This window comes from Harpegnathos saltator, unplaced genomic scaffold, assembly GCF_003227715.2.
Source record: "Harpegnathos saltator strain DR-91 unplaced genomic scaffold, Hsal_v8.6 scaffold56, whole genome shotgun sequence".
Lineage (NCBI taxonomy): Eukaryota > Metazoa > Arthropoda > Insecta > Hymenoptera > Formicidae > Harpegnathos > Harpegnathos saltator.
The window spans coordinates 352,583-371,314 of NW_020230382.1; the positions used below are offsets into that span (position 1 = coordinate 352,583).

General features: G+C 48.4%; 1 protein-coding gene across 4 annotated transcripts in view; it reads right to left on the reverse strand.

The window, feature by feature from the left end:
• The window catches only part of pnt (ETS transcription factor pointed), a 109,297-nt gene that overhangs the window by 74,614 nt on the left and 15,951 nt on the right, over nucleotides 1–18,732 (reverse strand). For all 4 annotated transcript variants that reach the window (XM_011156180.3, XM_011156175.3, XM_011156177.3 and 1 more), the window contains exon 3: nucleotides 18,492–18,699. In XM_011156180.3, coding sequence (XP_011154482.1) covers nucleotides 18,492–18,699 — 208 coding nt within the window. The remainder of the gene's footprint in view (nucleotides 1–18,491; nucleotides 18,700–18,732) is intronic.

The following is an 18,732-nucleotide window of genomic DNA, read 5'->3' on the forward strand; positions in this document are numbered from 1 at the left end:
TAGTTGAGCGCTGTCAACTGGTTCACTCGGCCACTCCTACGCATCAGCTGTTGGGACGATCACCGCGAAACCGCATCTGTTACATAAGATGCTGCTATGTCGCGGCTGCGTGTCCGCTTCTCCGAAGCTGTCTCCTGACATCGAGCCCCCCCTCACCCCGATATCGACATCGCGCGAGAGGCACCTGGGTCGCGACTTCCCGCGCGGAGGATCGCGACCTGTTCATCCCGCGCGGTCGCAGCGCGACTCGCCCCTGGGCCCGGGTTCCTTCGAAATCTTCGAATCTCCTTCTCATATTTCACCGATTCGTCGTTGACAACGTTGATGTGTTGCAAAGCGAACAGTCGCGCGACGTGGATTTCCCCCGCGCGTTGAATTTTTCCGCAGCGCGGAAATTTCGTTACGTTACCTTTTTTTTTTTTTTCTGTCGTTTTAGCAGACATCCGAAGAGTATCGTGTTCTTGTAAGAGGGAAGCGTGGCATTGCCGCCGTGCGACACGCTCGCGTAAACTCGAAACAAGAATCAGGTTACTGTTCAAGTCGAGTCGATAGAAGATTAAAGCGATTAGATTCCGCTAAGACGGTAAGACGCGAAAATCACTGCACGTGAGTATTGAGTGAAGAAAGAATTCCGCAGCCTTCGAATCTCGAAAAATAATGAGGCCGAGTGGACCTTTTACCTTCTGCGTCTTCAAGTTCTATATCGCGCTGTCATCACGTCACGTCCACATTTTCTCTCTCAAGCCGCATTACATGTACAATGTAACAAACACGTTGGCGAGCGCGTACACGGGCGTACACACATGCGCACAGTTCGCGTGGGCGTGAAACGAATTAATTGGTTCGCGCCAAGTTCCGCGGCAACTCAGGTTCAGGACATAGTTAAGTGGCACGCGTGGATTTCTCCGTAGCGATTCAACGGAAACTGACAAACTAAATCCTTGGTCCTGGACACAATCGCGATGTAAATGGCGTAAGAACGCACCACATTTCAGTGTTCAGGATGCGGTAACGTAACCGAGATTAAGAGATCGAGAGGGGACCGATGGTGGTTTCGCCTATACCTAAGTAGCAGCCTCTTATCAGTCCTCCTTGTCTACTTCCAAGCAATATCGTTGCGGCGCGCTAACGTGAAAAAAAAAAAAAAAAACAACAACGGGAACAAACTGTAAACGAGGAAAAGATCATCCCGGCTGGGGAAAACTGATTCGAGGCGGTTTGGCATCTTGGCGAGGTCTGAAAGTGTCCTGAAAGCGCAGCGATAATCATAATGCTCGGAGGTTCATAATATGTATTACGATCATTTATTCACGCTGGACTTTCGAGTTTCGACGGGCTTCGCCGGCTTAATTGCCGAGCAAGACTCCGAGACTCGGGTATATAGTTCTGCTAATGATTCAGTTGTGCCGGCTATTTATGTAGTCTCGCTGAGGGATCCCTCTTTCGGATTTCTGTCACGCCGTAAACTTGATACGCCGAGCCGAGGCGTGCTCTCACTTCTCGCTCCCGCCAGACTCGTATATATTAATTTATGCAAATCGAATATTGACTCGCTATCGCGATTTATGCGATCGACGCAGGCACGTCGACGAGTATGTCGGCTGGTCTTATCGGCGCTTCTTTTCTCTCAGGCTGGTGCATCAAGTCCAGTGCCCACGCGTGGTCCTCTCTTATCGACGGCTCGGCGCGCGCGCGCGCGCGCGCGCACGCTGCGCGTCTATCCGAGGCGATCGAGAAGCGCAAAAGAGCTACATTGATGGAACCGGTTGCGAAAAATGCCGCCGCAACATATCGCGGTTAGACGGGCTTAGACTTCGTTTCTAAAAGTAGCTAATTTATTCAGCGACACACGCTGAAGGTAAGAGCCGCGCATCGCTGAGTAGATGCCACTCCGCGAAGGACGACGATCGCGAGTAATTCCTCTAATTTGCGAACAAAAACACACGGAGTCGCATTATTTACGGGCGAATATTCAAACGGCGGGATATAAATGACGCGGCGAGCGCTCGTACGAGGAGGAAGCTCTCGTCTTCGTGCCTTCTTCGCGGCTTGAATTGTGGAGAATGAATAACACCGCAAGCTGCGAAGAAAATGCAGCAGCAGCAGCAGCAACGCGGCAGCGCGCGAAAGGAAACGCGGCGTCGCCGCGTTATTGGGAAACGCGGGGCGAATTCCAGGGAAAGAAAAATTAATTCCACCGCGCAACGAGCGGGCACAATCGATAGATCGGAATCGCCGGAGACAGAACGGGTTTAAGAAAGGAAAATCTCTCGCGTTGCCGCGCAAAACACATATTAGTCACTGGATAATATGGGAATTATCGCCTTCTGGAGAACGTGAATCACGCTTGCCAACGAGCCGCGAAGAGACACAGATACAGCACAGGAGTCGTAATTATAAGCGTATATACTGCGCGCGTGTACGCGTACGCACGTAGATTCGAATATACGCATATATACATATATCCCAAGAGAGTGTCGCGTTGCAATCTTTCATAATATCAAACGCCGCGACGAAGTGAAGCGAAACAGTGCGAAAATAGCGGTCTGACCAACATCGCGAAGCGAGACACGAGGGAATTTTTGTTTCTTCCTCCATTCGAAATTTATCGTGTATAAGTTCCGTCATCTGTCACACTATTCGGCATGAACCTTTCGCAGGAGTCGCAGCACGCTGTATATCGCGCTACGTGTCTGCACGCACGCATACGCGGCAATGATTCGCGATTATATTGTATGTATACATATAACGCGGAATATAAAATTATCTCTGACTAATGGCCGCGATAAACGGGCTTCTTCGCGGCACGGGAAGCGGGGCATTTCCGTTTTCCGGAACGGCCGATTAGAAAAGCGTTTCGCGTTTCGCGTTTCAAGGCCCTTATAGGAAATTCCCGATTATTGCACGTGGAATGACGCGCGCGAGCGAGAAGGGAGTTTCTGTATCGCGTTTCTGTATCCGTCGTTGATAACCGACGACGCGCTCGTTCACCGAAGACGAAGAAGACGAAGACGAAGACGAAGAAGAAGAAGAAGGAGAAGGAGAGGGGAACGCGCGCGCGCACATGATATTCCGTAACGATAGCCACGCGAGAAAGGGCGAGTTGGAGGCGCGCGCGCGTACGGCGATCGACGGTGTGAGTAGCCAGCGCGCGGCTAGTTTTTCCCTCTATCGTCGGAGAGGATGAATGAACCCAGCAATTTGTTAGGAGCGGGGACCGAGCGATGCCGGCTACTCGAGGCCCATTATCTTCGTAATCTCTCTCGCGAGACCAGAAGCCGATGGAAGAGCAGCCGCAGCCGCAGCCGCAGCAACAGCAACAGCAACAGCCTGCAGCAGGAGCAAGCGTCGGCTCGGCTATAATACGCCGGCCGAAGGAGGATTCTATAAGGCAAGATACGCCACATAAAAGTCCGCCGAGACTTCGCCGCCTCGGAAGTGCACGGCGCGTGCATCGCTACTATATTCATCCTCCTTCTTCTTGCTATTGCTGTTGCTGCTGCCGCTGCTGTGGCTTCCCCCCCTCGTCCTCGTATCGTCGGATTGCTCTCATTCGCCACTTTGAAATTGGAAGACGCATTACAAGCCGCGCTGCAATTAATTCGTAATTTAATGATCCACCTTGCTCATTCAGCGTCGAGCGCAGGTACACTTGAATTAGCAGCTTGACCGATTTACAGTTTGTGAATTCGCTGGCTGTTGCCTTCTCCCGTTTCTTTGTCCGATGATCGCGCTGACGTCTCAAGCGAGTATCCGCTGCTCAATTTTGTGCTCGTTAATGGCTCGGCATTTTTATTCCACGTTAACCCTGATAATTCGCTCGATCTCGAGGAATCGAAAATTTGGAATCGACAAAGATTGAATACAGAGAGAGAGATTGTTGGGTAACAAATGATTTTGCAACAAGTGTTCTCAGCGTGGAAAGTTCCACGGAACTCGTATTTACGAACGAACGCAAGCTTGACGACTACTCCTGTGTAGAAACCGTCGATGCGAGTTGTTCGCGTCGTTTCACACCGACTGGACGTGCTCGCGACTCGCGACATACCGTCAATGCGACTCATGCGCGTTATTAAGAATATTGACACGTTTCTTAACACTGATGAAAAACTTGGGCGAACTTTCACATCGTTTCAAATACGTTTCAAATACGCAATAGTCGTAGACACACGGATCGTATTCGGTATACCTGCGTAAAGCAGAACGATCGCAAGACATATCAGGTTTGCGATATCTCGCCGAGCGCCGGCTGGGCTTATAATTATGCTAATTTACATGCTTATAAGCTAATATAATTAATCGTATTCTCTTGGCACGAAGAAACACGAATAAATTTCGTGTGATATCATTCGTTCTTACTTGTTGTTCAAATTTCGCCAGGTGAGTGAAAATTGCGAGAGCAGGCCAACCAGGTGCATTGATTCTTTAATTATTACTTTACAGTACTATATGATTATTATTTTCCGGCTGTAGGTTGTAGGAGAGAGAGAGAGAGAGAGAGAGAGAGAGAGAGAGAGAGAGAGAGAGAGAGAGAGAGAGAGAGAGAGAGAGAGAGAGGGAGAGACGCGGTAACAAGGGGTGCGCGGCGCAAATAATTTCCTATGAATGCCTACGTTCATTTTTACTGCGTTCCTCCCCCTTTACATATGCCGCGATCCCTCATCTCGGTAGTAGACCACTTTCGTTCGCTTTAACTCTTTTTCCCCTGAAACTAACGTCGATTCCGCCGTATAATTTGCGGGTATAGAAAATGCGCGGAGCGCATCTTAGATCGCGGAGGCTGGATTTAAGAGGTAGGGCAAGCTCGTAACGTATAAAGGGCGCAAGATAATCAATTACCCCGGCTACCGTCTTCCCGAGAGCAATAACATCGGCCGGCTGTTGCCCGTTTCAGGTCGTGTACCTGCGTTGCAGCCGCGTATATTTAATAGCATCCCTAATCGGCTACGCCCGGTCGTAAGGACTGCTGTGTCTTTATACTTTTCCGAGAGAGACGCGGAGGAGGCGGATTCACGAGCCATTTCCAATGTAAATTTCTCGCGTTTCATCCCCGTGGATGGGTAGCGCTCGCGCTACCCTTTTGTCTTTCGATGCTAGTCGCCTACGCTCGTGTCGCTTTAAAGTGTCTGCACTTCTCTATCGATCGTACATGTGTGTGTGTGTGTGTGTGAGGAATTAATTTCAACAAACATTTTCCGCAAAGAAACGCGACGAAATGGCAGAATCTCAAGTAACGCGAAGCTCTGATACAATGGCATACATTGTGCCGCCGTAAATTCCGTTGCGGATTCCTGCCAAACGCATTTCAATCTCGCGAGAGCACGGCCGATCGGTGCGGCCAAGGGTGCGTCCTCTTTTTCCTCTTTTTTCTCCCGAATCACGGGGCGGTCTCCCGAGGCTTTCTCTCTTTCTCTTTCTCACGCGCGAGACTCTCATGTTGGCTACCTCGAGGTGGTGTGCCCGCGAACGTATAATACGAGGAATGAGGAGGGCGTGGAGTAAAAGACGGACGGTAGAAAGAGAGAGGTCCAACGCGCGCGCGCGCGCGCGCGTCTCGATATATTAAGCTCGATATTCCGCGGCGGACGTTAAGAGGCTCGAAATGGCGAATAAACGTTCGGTCGTAAAACGGCGCGGTGAGCCGTATCTTCTAAGGGTAATAGCGCGTATGATACGCACCGAACGCGTAGCCCCGGCTAGTTCCTCCCTGTGCCGACCTTACGCGCGCCTCTTTCTTCGCCTCGCGTTTATCGTAACAATATAGGCAAATTCGAGCCGCGCCGCATACTGTAGGTGGGTTATTTGCAAAATGCACTGTTATTATAAAGTGGCCACGCAAATGTAACGATAGCGGCCGAATGCTAAGTTTCTCCTCTATTTACCCTCCCATGTCTCTCTCTCTCTCTCTCTCTCTCTCTCTCTCACCCCCTCTCTTTCTGTCTGTCTGTCTGTCTGTCTATGTTTTTCTCTATAACACGTTTCCCGTGATAACTGAAGTTAATCTATAACGAGTACAGAGACAGTCGGTGAGATGCAAAGTTATTGATTACAGTATGACAATGCTAACGTAACAAGTGCAGCCGCTTGCAAAATTCCCCTCCCCCCCTCTGCCCCGTCTACCCTCCGTTGTATTTTTCTCCCGTCGTCTCATATTCTTCACGAAATTACAGCCGAGTTTAATCGAGATTGTCGCGAGCTGTCGCGGGTAATCGCGAGACAAGCGGTATTAATTGCGTAATATCGATTATCCGCTTTCTCATGCGAAAACGAGATTGAATCTTCCCTAGGTGTACGCTTTTCCATCGCGTGCGCGATGCTTTCTGCACTCGTCATATACCGAGCCGATGATAACAGAAACTCGCCGAGTGTTCTCTCCGCTCGTCGCTCCGAGCTTCCACATCGCTCTCCACCGATATCCATCCAATCTATCCCCTTTCGGGCTTCCTACTCGGGCCTTTAACTTCCGCAGACGTAACGTTATTACATTTTAGTCGCTTCAACTGGAGAAACGCAAAGCGAAGGATAAGGGTGGAGAGAATAAGAGCATGGAAGAAAGAGAGAGAGAGAGAAAGAGAGATAGAGAGAGAGAGAGAGAGAGAGAGAGAGAGAGAGAGAGAGAGAGTACGACAGAGCGAAACGAAGACGAAGTAGAAACGAGCTACGGGCTAAAGAGGGAACGGGGAATACCCTCGGGCTCGGCAGCATGATTACGAGCCGCAATTATGTCTCCGCCGGCTGCCGGCCACGCAGAGGTCGTCGGGTACAGTAAACCACGAAAGTTCCTCCGACGAGCTCCAGAAAGGTTTGCTCATTTTTTCTACGCTATGGGAGAGGAGGGCATACACACACACACACACACACACACACACACACACACACACAGTGTTTTTTGGCGCAGAGGCCTCATCGTCTTCCCGTTTTAAGCCTCGTTTTAAATGGAATTACTGGACGACATTTTCGACATGTCATAAAATACTGATCGGAATGTTCCTCTGTCTCTTTTTCTCTCAGAACAGAAACAGAAAGGTCTACCGAAGTTCTGATGTTTAATGCTTCGAGTATAGATCGCTTTGACGCGTGTTGTGCAATTTTTGTGTTGGATTACGCGGGTGTGTGACATATTTGGGGAAAATTTTAATATCCTATATTGCGGCCGACAACTCACACGGCACTCTCTTCGGGTTTCCCCAGGTCGCGCTCTTTGCGTACACGACGAACGCTTTCTACCACGGACGTTTAATCCGGCAAACGGCGGCGGACAGCTGAATCGTCGAAATGTTATACATCATCTTAAAATAATCTCCTTCCTTTTTCCCGTTAATACGTTATATCAAAATGAGACGTATTGACGAGCGTATGAACCGTGCGTCAAGGAGCGCTCGCTCCTCGCGGCGGTCGCGAAGATTAAGGAAATGAGGCAGAACGACAGGAAGCGTGAGAGAGATCCTCGCACAGCACGCAAACTAATCCGTTTCGACAGGTAGCGTTCTACCTGTAAACTCAGGTTCTTTCCGATTTTCCTCGAGAGTCGCAAGCAGTCGCGGAGATTTGGGAGGGGGCTGGGAAGGATGTTAAATGAAAAAAAAAAACCTGGCGTACACTCATTCACTTCCCCTTACTTTCCACCTTAACGCCATTAATTCTCCCGGTCGACAGGAAGTACTTAATCTTATGCCCAATCACCGTACTGTCTCTGAGACGCAGATACTTCTTTCCCATAATTCGACTCGACTCGATTCGCTCTATTATCGTTACGCGGCGCGCTGTCGTGCGCCGCGCGCTTGCTCGAGAGACTCGCGCGGCTTTCCGATTAAATAAATACGGTCGTTAAAAGAGAGCGAGAAATGGCGCTACACCGCGCTGCTCCGCGCGCTCGCGTTTTATTTCCGGCGCATACATATCCAATAATAATTCAGAAGTCCGAAAGATACGCGTTATCGGCGGATTTACATAGCCTGTGAAAACATCTTCGAGGTCGGCCCGCGCGCTGACCGATGTTCTCCATTCGGGCGTACATGCTTTCTCGCCGTGTTTTTCGCCGATAAAGTGACACAGCTTGTAGCAGCCACTGTACCGAACGTAGATCCTGGAAAGGGTCGGAGCGAGAGGGGACGATCGAGCGCGCGAGTGGCCGAGCAGGTAAAACGAAGCAGCGTGCGGAACAGAACCGTAGAGGGAGACGAGCAGATGTCGGAGAAGGGGAGAATGGCTACAAAGGTGGTGCGAGAGAGACACGGGGACCGATCGCGAAAAAAATACGTTGAACCTGAATAAAGAACAGGTGAGAGGGACGCGCGGCGAGGTCAGCGCGCGGTACAATGTAGATCGAGCAGCGGGGAGAGCCGGGCACCACAGATAGCTTTGGGAAAAACAATTGGGCAAGAAATGAAGAAATTTCCAAGAAGACAATAACAATGACGACGACGACGACGACGACGAGGACGACAAAGACAATAAGACGCGTACGAGGGACTAGGAAGGATGAAGTCACCAAAGTTGCAGGAGGAAAGAGAGGAGAGATAAATAACGCGAGCACGATGGAATTACAGCGACGGGGATGTGGAAGAGCGGCAGGATGGGACGGCGATGGAAGCGGAAGGAGCGAGAAGGAAGCTAAGTACGGAGAAATGAGCGCAGCGTACAAGAAGGAGGAGTGATTAGGGAAAAGAGAGTAAGAAGGAGAGTATAGAGGCTAGGGTGAGGAATTGCGGGAGCGAGAGTCGGGGAGGACGCCGCGGCGGGAGGGACAGAGGGGCGCAGGGGAGAGGGGGAGAGGAGGTAGAAACAGGTGCTAGACGCGAGGGAGAAGGAGATATCGCGCGGTGCAGCAGAGGAAGAGTGACGGTGGCGTGGAGGGAAAGAGAGAGAGAGAGAGAGGAGGGAGAGGACAAGAAAAGATAAACCGACCGGCTAACATGTGCCAGGAGGAGGGAAAGGTAGGGGGGAAAGGATGGGGTAGAACGGACCCACCGTGAGGCACGTTCCCACGATCTCATGAATGAACTCGCGTGGCTACTCGCTCCATGGTGGGGTAACACAGCGCGCTCACCTTGCCTGGCCGTCGTCTTTCATCCTTCGCTCGCCGTCTTTTCCGTGCGCCGAGGCGAGAAACGCGCGCGCGGTCGCGTCGGTGAACGGATAGACTCGAATTCGTACGACTACGCGCGAGCGAGCGAGCGAGCGCGCGCCGTCGACGATGTCGCGGGGTGAAGAACCCTGGACCGCGCGCGCGCGCGACGACTCCACGTGAGTCCCCACGGAGGGACGACGTTGACGTTACAGCGGCAATGAGAACTGGGCGGACGCACGATCTCGTGAGATCTCGGGCTTTCGTCCGTCGAATTTATATATCGGGAACGGATCAAACTGGCGGTCTCGCCCTCGACAAAATCCGAGCTCACGCTGAAGACCACGCGAAGCTTGGATGACCGGCTTCGATGCAACAAGTCGTCGTCACTCGAGAGTGCGTCGAGAGCTGCATGACTTTTTCTGCTCGCAAACGAGCGCGAATGAATTCAGCGATTCGCCGTTGATTCCACGACGAGATTCGTCGGTGCGCTATTTATGATCGTAATCGCGGTGCGGTCGACGGACGATCTCTCGCGTCGATCGTGAGATCTGTCAGCAAGACGAGATTCAGATTGTCGTTCGGGGGAACGTTCGTAGTGCGCTTCGAGCTTTTCAGGGATCGACGTAAGCCTTCGTTTTCGTAATAGCTGACGAATAGGGAACAGCCATATCCTTGTACTTGCAGCTTTTGCAGCCGTGGTTAGCCAACCGCGCGAGAGGCTCGGGGCGCGAGCTGGACGAGCTCGAATCGCGCGCGTCTAACGACGACGTCCTGCAACGACGCACTTGGGCGCCGAGCATTAATTTACCGGTATCAATTCGAAATCAGGAACCCATTGCCGCAACCTCGCTGCCGGGCTTCAACTCGAACCGTTACGGGCCAATAATTGCCAGGCCGGGCTGGGAGCCGGCGCGGTCGATCGAGATAAACCGGCTTGTCGAATCACGTGAGAAAACAGGAAAGGTAAGACATCGCCGGTTATGAGTTCCTGGTCCACCCTCTTTCGCTCTTCTGGCTTCTCGTGAATGAAGCGGAGTCGCGTGGCGCCTTGTGACGTCACAACCTGTTGCTATCCATTGCTCTCTCTCTCTCTCTCTCTCTCTCTCTCTCTCTCTCTCTCTCTCTCTCTCTCTCCCCCCCCTCCCTCCCTCCCCTTCCGACCCAAGTCTACCTCTCGCGCGTTCGCGCTCACGGACTTTGCTTCTTCAGGGTGACGTGAACGGAAGTCGCACGGAAAATGATACTCGCGTTCGTAAATCAAAATTCTTTCCTTTTCTGCGACGGAGGGGATCGCGAACAATATTCGGAATGACAAGACGAGAGTGTGCAATGCCTGTCTGACAAACGCGGCGGCAAACGCGGAAGCGCAACGTTATCCTTTGCGAGATTATCGTTGAATTTTGTCGATAATTTCCCGACAATTTCCCAGACACGCGGAGCACCGAAGACGCGCGATTGAAACTTGAAATTATGAGATATGAAATTCGACGTTTAGCCCGGGATATATTTCACCGTCCAAGAGAGCTCCAATTTGAGGCATGCGATGTATTGGCAAAAGGGCCAACGTGTTGTGAAAGTCCGCGACAGAAAGTTCGCGGAAAGGTAGAAGAGAGAAGAAATCGATCATCCGAAGTTTCGTTCTTAGGACCGTCATATGTCCATCGCGCCTGTCCTCGTCGCGGTCGCGAACGGTACACCCTGTATACACTCAAGAGCGTTCTCAGGAATCTACTTTATCCACGGCGGACAGGACTGCTCGCAGAGAAGCATATCCCTGGCACTACCTATCGGGTGAGCTATCGAAGCCGTAGCAACGGTATCCGGCGAACGGCGCCGGCAGAGGTAGACACTTACTCGCGAACGACAGCTGACGTGCCGACTCGGTCCTGTCCTGTTATTTATTCGGATCGCCAATGGCACAAGCGTTTCATTTTTCACGAGTGAGACTATCTTTAATCTCGCTCGATACGGCCCGCGCGAAATATCCCCGTCACTTCAATTATAAGCTATGCGTCTCTAGACGAGATCGCAGAAGTGGAAATCGCTTCGCTCACCCGAGGTTCGCCATTGTCTCTCTTCATTCGCGTGAAAATGTAATTGCACGCGTTGTAACGGGCAGACATACTTGTGATTTGTTGATTAATTTATGCTAACAATAGCACCGCTCGGTTTGCACGATTTGCACGATGGTGAATCGCGAGTCGTCGTTTCGATTTTCTGCTCGACAACAGGAGAGACGATAATTCTGCCGCGGGAGAGACGATAAGTCTCCCGCGAGAGAAAAGCGACCGCTCTGTTAAGGAGAGACGACATTTTCTCTTTTAGATACCGCGACAAAGAAGTTTGCAACAGCGCGCGTGAAATTACTCCCGCGATTCTCCTCCTCCTGTTCGTCCGCTTGAATTCAAACGCGAAGCGGGGGCGCGGCGTTGATGCTCTCGATTAACAATGTCGCTTTGCGATATCGGCTTTTCCTCATAAGAGGCAGCAATAACAAGATCAATGTGCACCGTATCGCCTGGCGAAAAGATAAAATAGACGTACGCGGAGCGTTTCAATCGCGGGGTCAACATCGATTCGTGCAAATAACGGGCGATATCGAGCGCCACGGCGAGAAGAGAATTAGAAGCGACGAGGCGATTTCGTTTAAGACCATTGTCCTTTGTCATTCTCCCTACGCGAGATACGCCGATTATCCTTTTAGACCGCTCAACCGTGTGCATCCTCACCAAGGAATGGAAATGCACAGGGGACAGCAGCATGACAAAGTGGAAATATAGACAAAGGCAGCCTATGAGAATTTTTGCAAAACTGATTAAACGGGCGACGACAACATCAGTAAAGAAATATTCATTTCGTTCAGTTTACTCGATATTCCTGCCCATCGATTCGCCGATAGAGAATTCGCGCGATAAGGAGCGATATCGTCAACAAACACTACATAAATAACGTCAACGAGCACTACATAAATAACGGACCTGCCAAACATTTACACGCGGTTTTCGCAGATGCGAGAAAAAACGAGAGGCTGTCGCTTCGTTCGGCTGCGTGAGAGATACGCATGCGACGAGGCGAAGACAAAGGTAACGCAGCGCCTCGTGCACTCACCACACGATAAGACAAACTCTTGATTGAGCTAAACCCCGAGAGGGATTACATCGTGTCGTCGTGTATTTTTTTCGCGATGAAATTTCACGCGCGTACGGAAAAGCAAAATTCTCGACGAAACACGCGGCTTGCATTCTCCTGCCGACGAGACAACCGGCCCTCGAGATTGTCTTCGAAGGCGGAGCATCTGTTAAGAGAAGAAAGGCAGGCAGGCAGGCAGGCAGGCGGCACTCTCGACAGGTTGAGAGAGGATCGAGCGTACCGCGAGGAGGGTTTGTTTCAAACTGCAAATCGCCGTCGCCGACGACGATCGAGGACGTGAGAACCGTATCTGCGTCTGGTCTGGTGTCGGGTAGGTAGGTAAGCAAAGCGAGAGTGTGCGAGCACAGAGGGAAGACGAAGGCACGGATGTAGCGGGAGAGAGAGAGAGAGAGAGAGAGAGAGAGAGAGAGAGAGAGAGAGGCAGGGAAGCTCGACCGCACGCACAGCTGCGGTTACGCGTTTCGCGCGATGTACACCGGGTGTCATAAACGCCTGTCTCCGTCACCGAATGGACATTCTTTCTCGTCGGGGACGTCGCGTATCAGGATTTTCATAAATTAAACGATAAAACGAGTAGAAACGGGGAAAGGAGCGATAATCGGCGGCGTTTGGCAGGTGTTCCTCGCGCGCCTCGAGTATAAAATCAAACGAGATTGCTGCCCATCGAAGGTATGAACGACTACGACGGCGCATTTTTATCGCGCCGATCTCCCTCGCGTGAACTTATCTCACGTAGTTTCGACACTCGCGTATACTCGCATCTGGATATAATAAATTTCCTCGGGAAGTGTCCGCTTAATAATGGGGATGCATTTATGGCGTTTAGTGTACCGACTAGCCGGCCGGCGCGGCGGCGACGGGTCGACCGGCGACTTTCCTCTGTCTTCGTTCTTTGCGAAGAACTCGCACCCCCACTCGTCTTGCGTCGTCTCACCGTATTCCCATGCAGGTGCAAGGCTTCGTCGGCAATTTTTCTTCCCTGTCCCTCTCGTGTTCGTCTCTCTCTCTCTCTCTCTCTCTCCCCCCCTCTCTCCCTCTCATTCTTTCATTTTTAACAATGATCGAGAGAACTGGGCTCTACACGTCACAGCCCTAACGGTTAAAAATTTTTCGGATATTACGTGTCCTTTGACATATTTTCTCAGTCGCTCAGGGGTGACCGCGGTCACAGGTAGAGTGAGATTTTTTAACGGCAGGGAATGAGAAATTCGCAAGAAAGAAATTCATCGTGCGATGTTAAAATAAGTCCGGTCTCTCCAGCTTTCGTTGCTACTCGAATGTGTCTTTGAGATACTGATGAAACGTTGATGAAATGTTAAAATAAAATTTCAGACTTTTTTTTGTTGATTTACACGTCTCGCTATTTGACAGTGATTTACGTTAAACATATGGAGACACGAAGCAAAGGAGTAAGGACTCACGCGGCCACAGGGCGGGATCTTTTAGTAAGTCTTGGCACGTAATTTAACGAGCTTCGATCATCCGGTGTCGATTTGGCTGCGGAATAAATAGGAAACATACGCAACTCGTACTCACGAGACTGACAACGAGAGACCATCCTCGACTACGAAAACCTCCTCAGCGATCTTTAACGGAAAATTCAATTTTATAAACGTGTGTTGCACGTGCAATCAAGGGAGAATAAGTAAACTGATTTATGGCAAGCATGAGAACCATTTCATTAATTTTTACTGTTAAATTTATTATTCATAAAATTATTCCGATACCGTACAATTTGTTTTTTAATTATTGTCGAGACGTCAGCCTGGACTCGAATATCAAAATAAATTTTAATATGTAAATACCGATATATTTTGATGGATAAATTATAATGTCTTGAGCTGCCTTGACGGATAACAGTTCTTTCGTTGTAGCACGCGGCTTAATTAACGGTTTATCTGTTAGAAGATATGCAAAAAGCAAAACAGAACATACTAGGCATTTATATATGCCTTGCGAACCAATTAAGATATATACCCGGTAATAAAGTAAGCAACGCGGAATTAATGTAAAATATAAGAGCGAACGAAACGAAATTGATGTTTAAATTGTACGGCAAGATGTTTCTGCCACTTCAATGTTAGCAGAATATCATAATCACAAAAAAGCAAGCGCTTTGAATCCCGTTAAAGCATCTCGTCGAAGATAGCATCGTATCAGTGCCAACTACAAACTTGGTGCCGCCGAAGTTCTTTGGCCCAAGCAATTTTTTTCCTCACCTTGTTTGCCGCGCAATCCGAATTCATATTTATGAGACAGCGTATCTTTACGAATACACGAAAGGAAGAAGGGGACAGAAGGAGTATGTGAGAAAAAGAGAGAAAGAGAGTCGAGTTTATCATAGCGTTGCATTCGCGACACGGATGCGTTACGTTCTACGGCGCGACGACGCTGCATAAAGAAGCGCAAAACAAATCTCCCGGTATCACGTCAATGTCAAGATAGACAATGGTTATCTGCATAAAACATTCTAGATATCGTCTATCAACCGACAACCGGCAACGGTGTCGTAAACGGAGACGGTAACGTCCGATCGCCTGACAATAGTGTTTGGAAATTGTTATGAAAAAAGCCAGTGGAGGGTGCACGTCACTCTGCCGTAAATAATGAAAAATTCGAACTGACTATCGCGCCGATGGTGACACGTATTTCAACAACAGTCTGTCCTCTGTCTCCCTTTCCGATACACATATTAATAAAGAGAAAAGCGTGTATTTTGCGTGTATTTTGTTACAAAACAAAAAAAAAAAAAGAGAAAAGCGATCGAGATTAAAAGGAGCACGTATTTCATAATCCTCGCAAATCCATTGTCACGTCGCGAAAGGATTTTCGATCGGAACGTTGATCGATAAAAGTAGGGTCTATTTCAAGACCTGCTGATTTTTTGTCAAGTTCCGTTCTAGATAAAATTACTTGGACTTCGTCACGGATCTTTTATAGATATTACGCGCGACAATCGCGCGACAATCAACATACTCGTTAACTTGATTCGCAACGTAGGAAGGAAATTTCGCACGACTGCGCCAAGTGTATAGCTTTTGAAGTTACGCGAATTCGCAATCGCGAACGGGCACGAGCGCGATACAGATCAAATATTGGTACACTCACGCGCACGGAGAGAGGCGAATTCAATTCGATCTCAACTGTTTAATTATTTGCGCGCGTATCGACCGCGGATTGCTCGCCAACGAACAGCAACTGCGGCTCTGACTCACGTGCGCCGAAAGTTGAATGACACGTCGCAAAACGGTCGGCTAATTACACGTGACTTATGCGCTCGTATCGCGTTATTACACGCTCGTTATTACGGTATAATCCTGTCCAATTGCAACTACCCGCTCGTATGTACCGTGTTGCTTAAGAACCGACTGCTAATTGCGTCGGACACGTTTCCAACTTAGCTGGGTTATTAAACGCGCGGCGTAATATCGTTGTATGCGATGGATTTCCGGTGAAAAGGAGAAAAAACAAAGAAACAAAATTGACATTAAGCCAGATCTCGAATCGTGCAGGAAAGTGCACGGCAACATAGCAAAGTACGCTACTTAAAAGATCCGAAGATGCATTCTCAAGAATTTCCCGAGTTAGATCAGTTCAGTTGAATCAATGCCCGGGATATATTTCTGCATTCCTCTCTCTGAAGAACGTGAAAGAGAACAGGAGGAACATTGCAAAGGAGTTCTACGGCGAAATCGAAGCGATCGTTCAGATGCAACTTTCGTTCGATGCAATTTCGAGAACGCGGTTTATTATCCGTCTGGGTGCTAAATATTTTTATCAGTGACTGATTTACGTGTCGCGTGATTGCGTGATTGCCATTGGAAAAAGGCACAAAATCATTGAAAAATGCCCATTCCTCCGCCCCCTCTGTGTCCCATCTCTCGGATATAAAAATGAATAAGTGGGTGGAGGCGACGCGACGCGACGCGACGCGACGCGTCCGATGCGTGTAGCGCGTACGTGTAGCCTTTCGTGCATTCACACACGCGACCGAAGGAGAATGGAAGGCGGGGGCGTTCAGTGGGGGGGCTTTAATGAGGATGCTGCTGATTATCCAATTCGTAAATTCTCGCTACATTTTGATCGTGAACGACGAGCCGCGAGTAACAAGGATGACTCGCGCTCGCTCGCTCGCTCGTTCAACGCTACCGTACATTTGTCCCAGAAAATCTCGATTTCCAGCGCGACGAAACTCACTTTTCGCCGCCGTATTGGGAAATGAACTTGCCGTGCATTATTCAGAGAGACAATTAAATAGCACGGGGACAGCGTGGCAATAAAATAATCAGTCCGACAGTGCTTTGTGCGAAATCGTTATTTATATCCACGTATATCAATATTCTCCTGTATAAATATGCGTGAAATGAATTTAAGTTTATTAGGTATTTTAATAAATAATATTGGCATCAAAGAATAATAGCGCGATACCGGTACAAACAATACCGTACACGTGTCTCTTTTGTTCTTGTCATAACATTTCCGTAGAATAACGAAGTCTCTCTCTCTCTCTCTTTTAATTAAATGCTTCAATATCAGGTTTCACATTTTCTTTGTGTGAATTCGCGCGTTTTTTTCCCTAAGAAGCGACGTTGTGTGCGAGTAACAAACACGGTACTCTGTTACGTTTAATTGACATGGATAGTGCTCTTAACAAAGGAGAAGCACGATGCTGTATCATTTTGTCCATTACCGGAAAGACGGAAGTTTCGCGCACGAATTTAACGTTTCATGATAAGAGTGTTGTAAAGGGAACTACCGTGGCTACGAGGGGTTGCCGAAAAGAATGAATTTTTCGTATCAGGATTGCGGTAGAGAGATACCGCTACATCTCGTTTGGCATATCGCAAGAGGCATGACACAACTAGCGCGATCTAATTGGACAAATCATTCACGTGTGAGTGAGTCGCGCAGCTAGTGCTCGTATTATGCAAGCGTCATCGAGTGTAAGTGTACCTTTTAAGTGTCGGGATCCGAAGTTAGCACAACATGCCGTATCGGCATCGTAGTCGATCGTATTTCAAGACGCGTCAAAAGAGTTGACTTTACTATTCTTCGTATCAGTTATCATTCTTCACTTCTGTCCTTTATTTACCGTCCTTGTACACAGACGCTGACGGAACGTGGTGCAAAGGTACATAAGAACTTACCATTTCTAAATGGTAATTCAACGCGACGTGACGCGGCGTCATGAAATATTTTCACGATTGCATGTTTTAGCGAACAAGTGGCTCATAAACTTGACAAAATCATTCCACGACCGCGCGGATGACCGCTTAATGGAAACATTAGGCTGAACGATTATTACACTGTCTGGGTGAACAGTCTCGTAGGCACATTTTCTCACGCCATTGGTATGTACTTGCTGCCAGCAATGCGACGATGAGACGTCGCACGTTTAAGAACAATGAGCATGTTATTATATTATATTACGACGTTTGAAAAGGAGGCTCGTTTTCGGAGAAAATTAAAGATTCATACGTACATCAATTAATAAAGTACTTCTTTGAAAAATTTCTAAATTTAGTTTACCTTATCAGTGGCAACTTACAGCTTCATCCAAACATTTTTTTTTTAGAATATTCAAATAATAAACGTACAGTTTTATATTGTTTATATAATCGGTCAGCCTTTTTCGCCAAAGCAATGCGATCAATAATCTTTAACTTTTTCCTATACATATTGTATAATATGAATTGTATCGGACGAATTTCACGCGTTAATAAATCGAAATGCATGCAAACAAATACATACGTACATGTAGTGGGTAAAGAAAATATCGGAGCAGTCTCTCATTTTTCGAGCCATTTCATTATCATTTCATTATCATTTGATTCAGTGATATCGCGAATAGTATTTTCCGATAAAAATATTCTGCTTTTTTTTCCCGTAAAATTGCGAAAGTTATCTCAAAACCCAGAATACGCAAGCGTTTCTTTACCCATCGTACGCTTGCCCAATCCATATATTTTCCTTATATATATTGCTATTGAATATCAACATATAAACTATAATTCTTTCATTTCTTTATTCGGGTAATAATAGCAAAATTGTCAAGATTGTGTAATTATAGAAATGACGAAATTTAATTGAAAAGTATAAGAGGAAAGTTGAGTAAAAATTGCGCGAATTCTAGTTTGATGTAATACGTAGTAAATCACGAGACTTGAAAGCAGATAGTGGCATTTAAGCTTTCACACGTGAGGTGTGCTTCTTGCAAAATATGTTTCGAACGATGGAAAAGGCAAGCAATGAAATCCATCAAGAGACTCACCTAAGGAGCTTTCAGGATCGGAGAGGTCCGAAAGAGAAGGCACCTTCTGTATGGAGGTGAATCTGCCGGAGAGTGCTGGCACCAGGCTCTCCTCCTCAGCGTCGGAAGCCAGCTCTTGTTTCAACAATTTCGCCATCACTGTCAGCATACCGCTACCATCGGTGATGCCGCTGGCTCCCAGAAAGTTGCCCATGCATCGGACGTCACGCTGAATAAAGAAAAAAATTATTAATCCGACCTG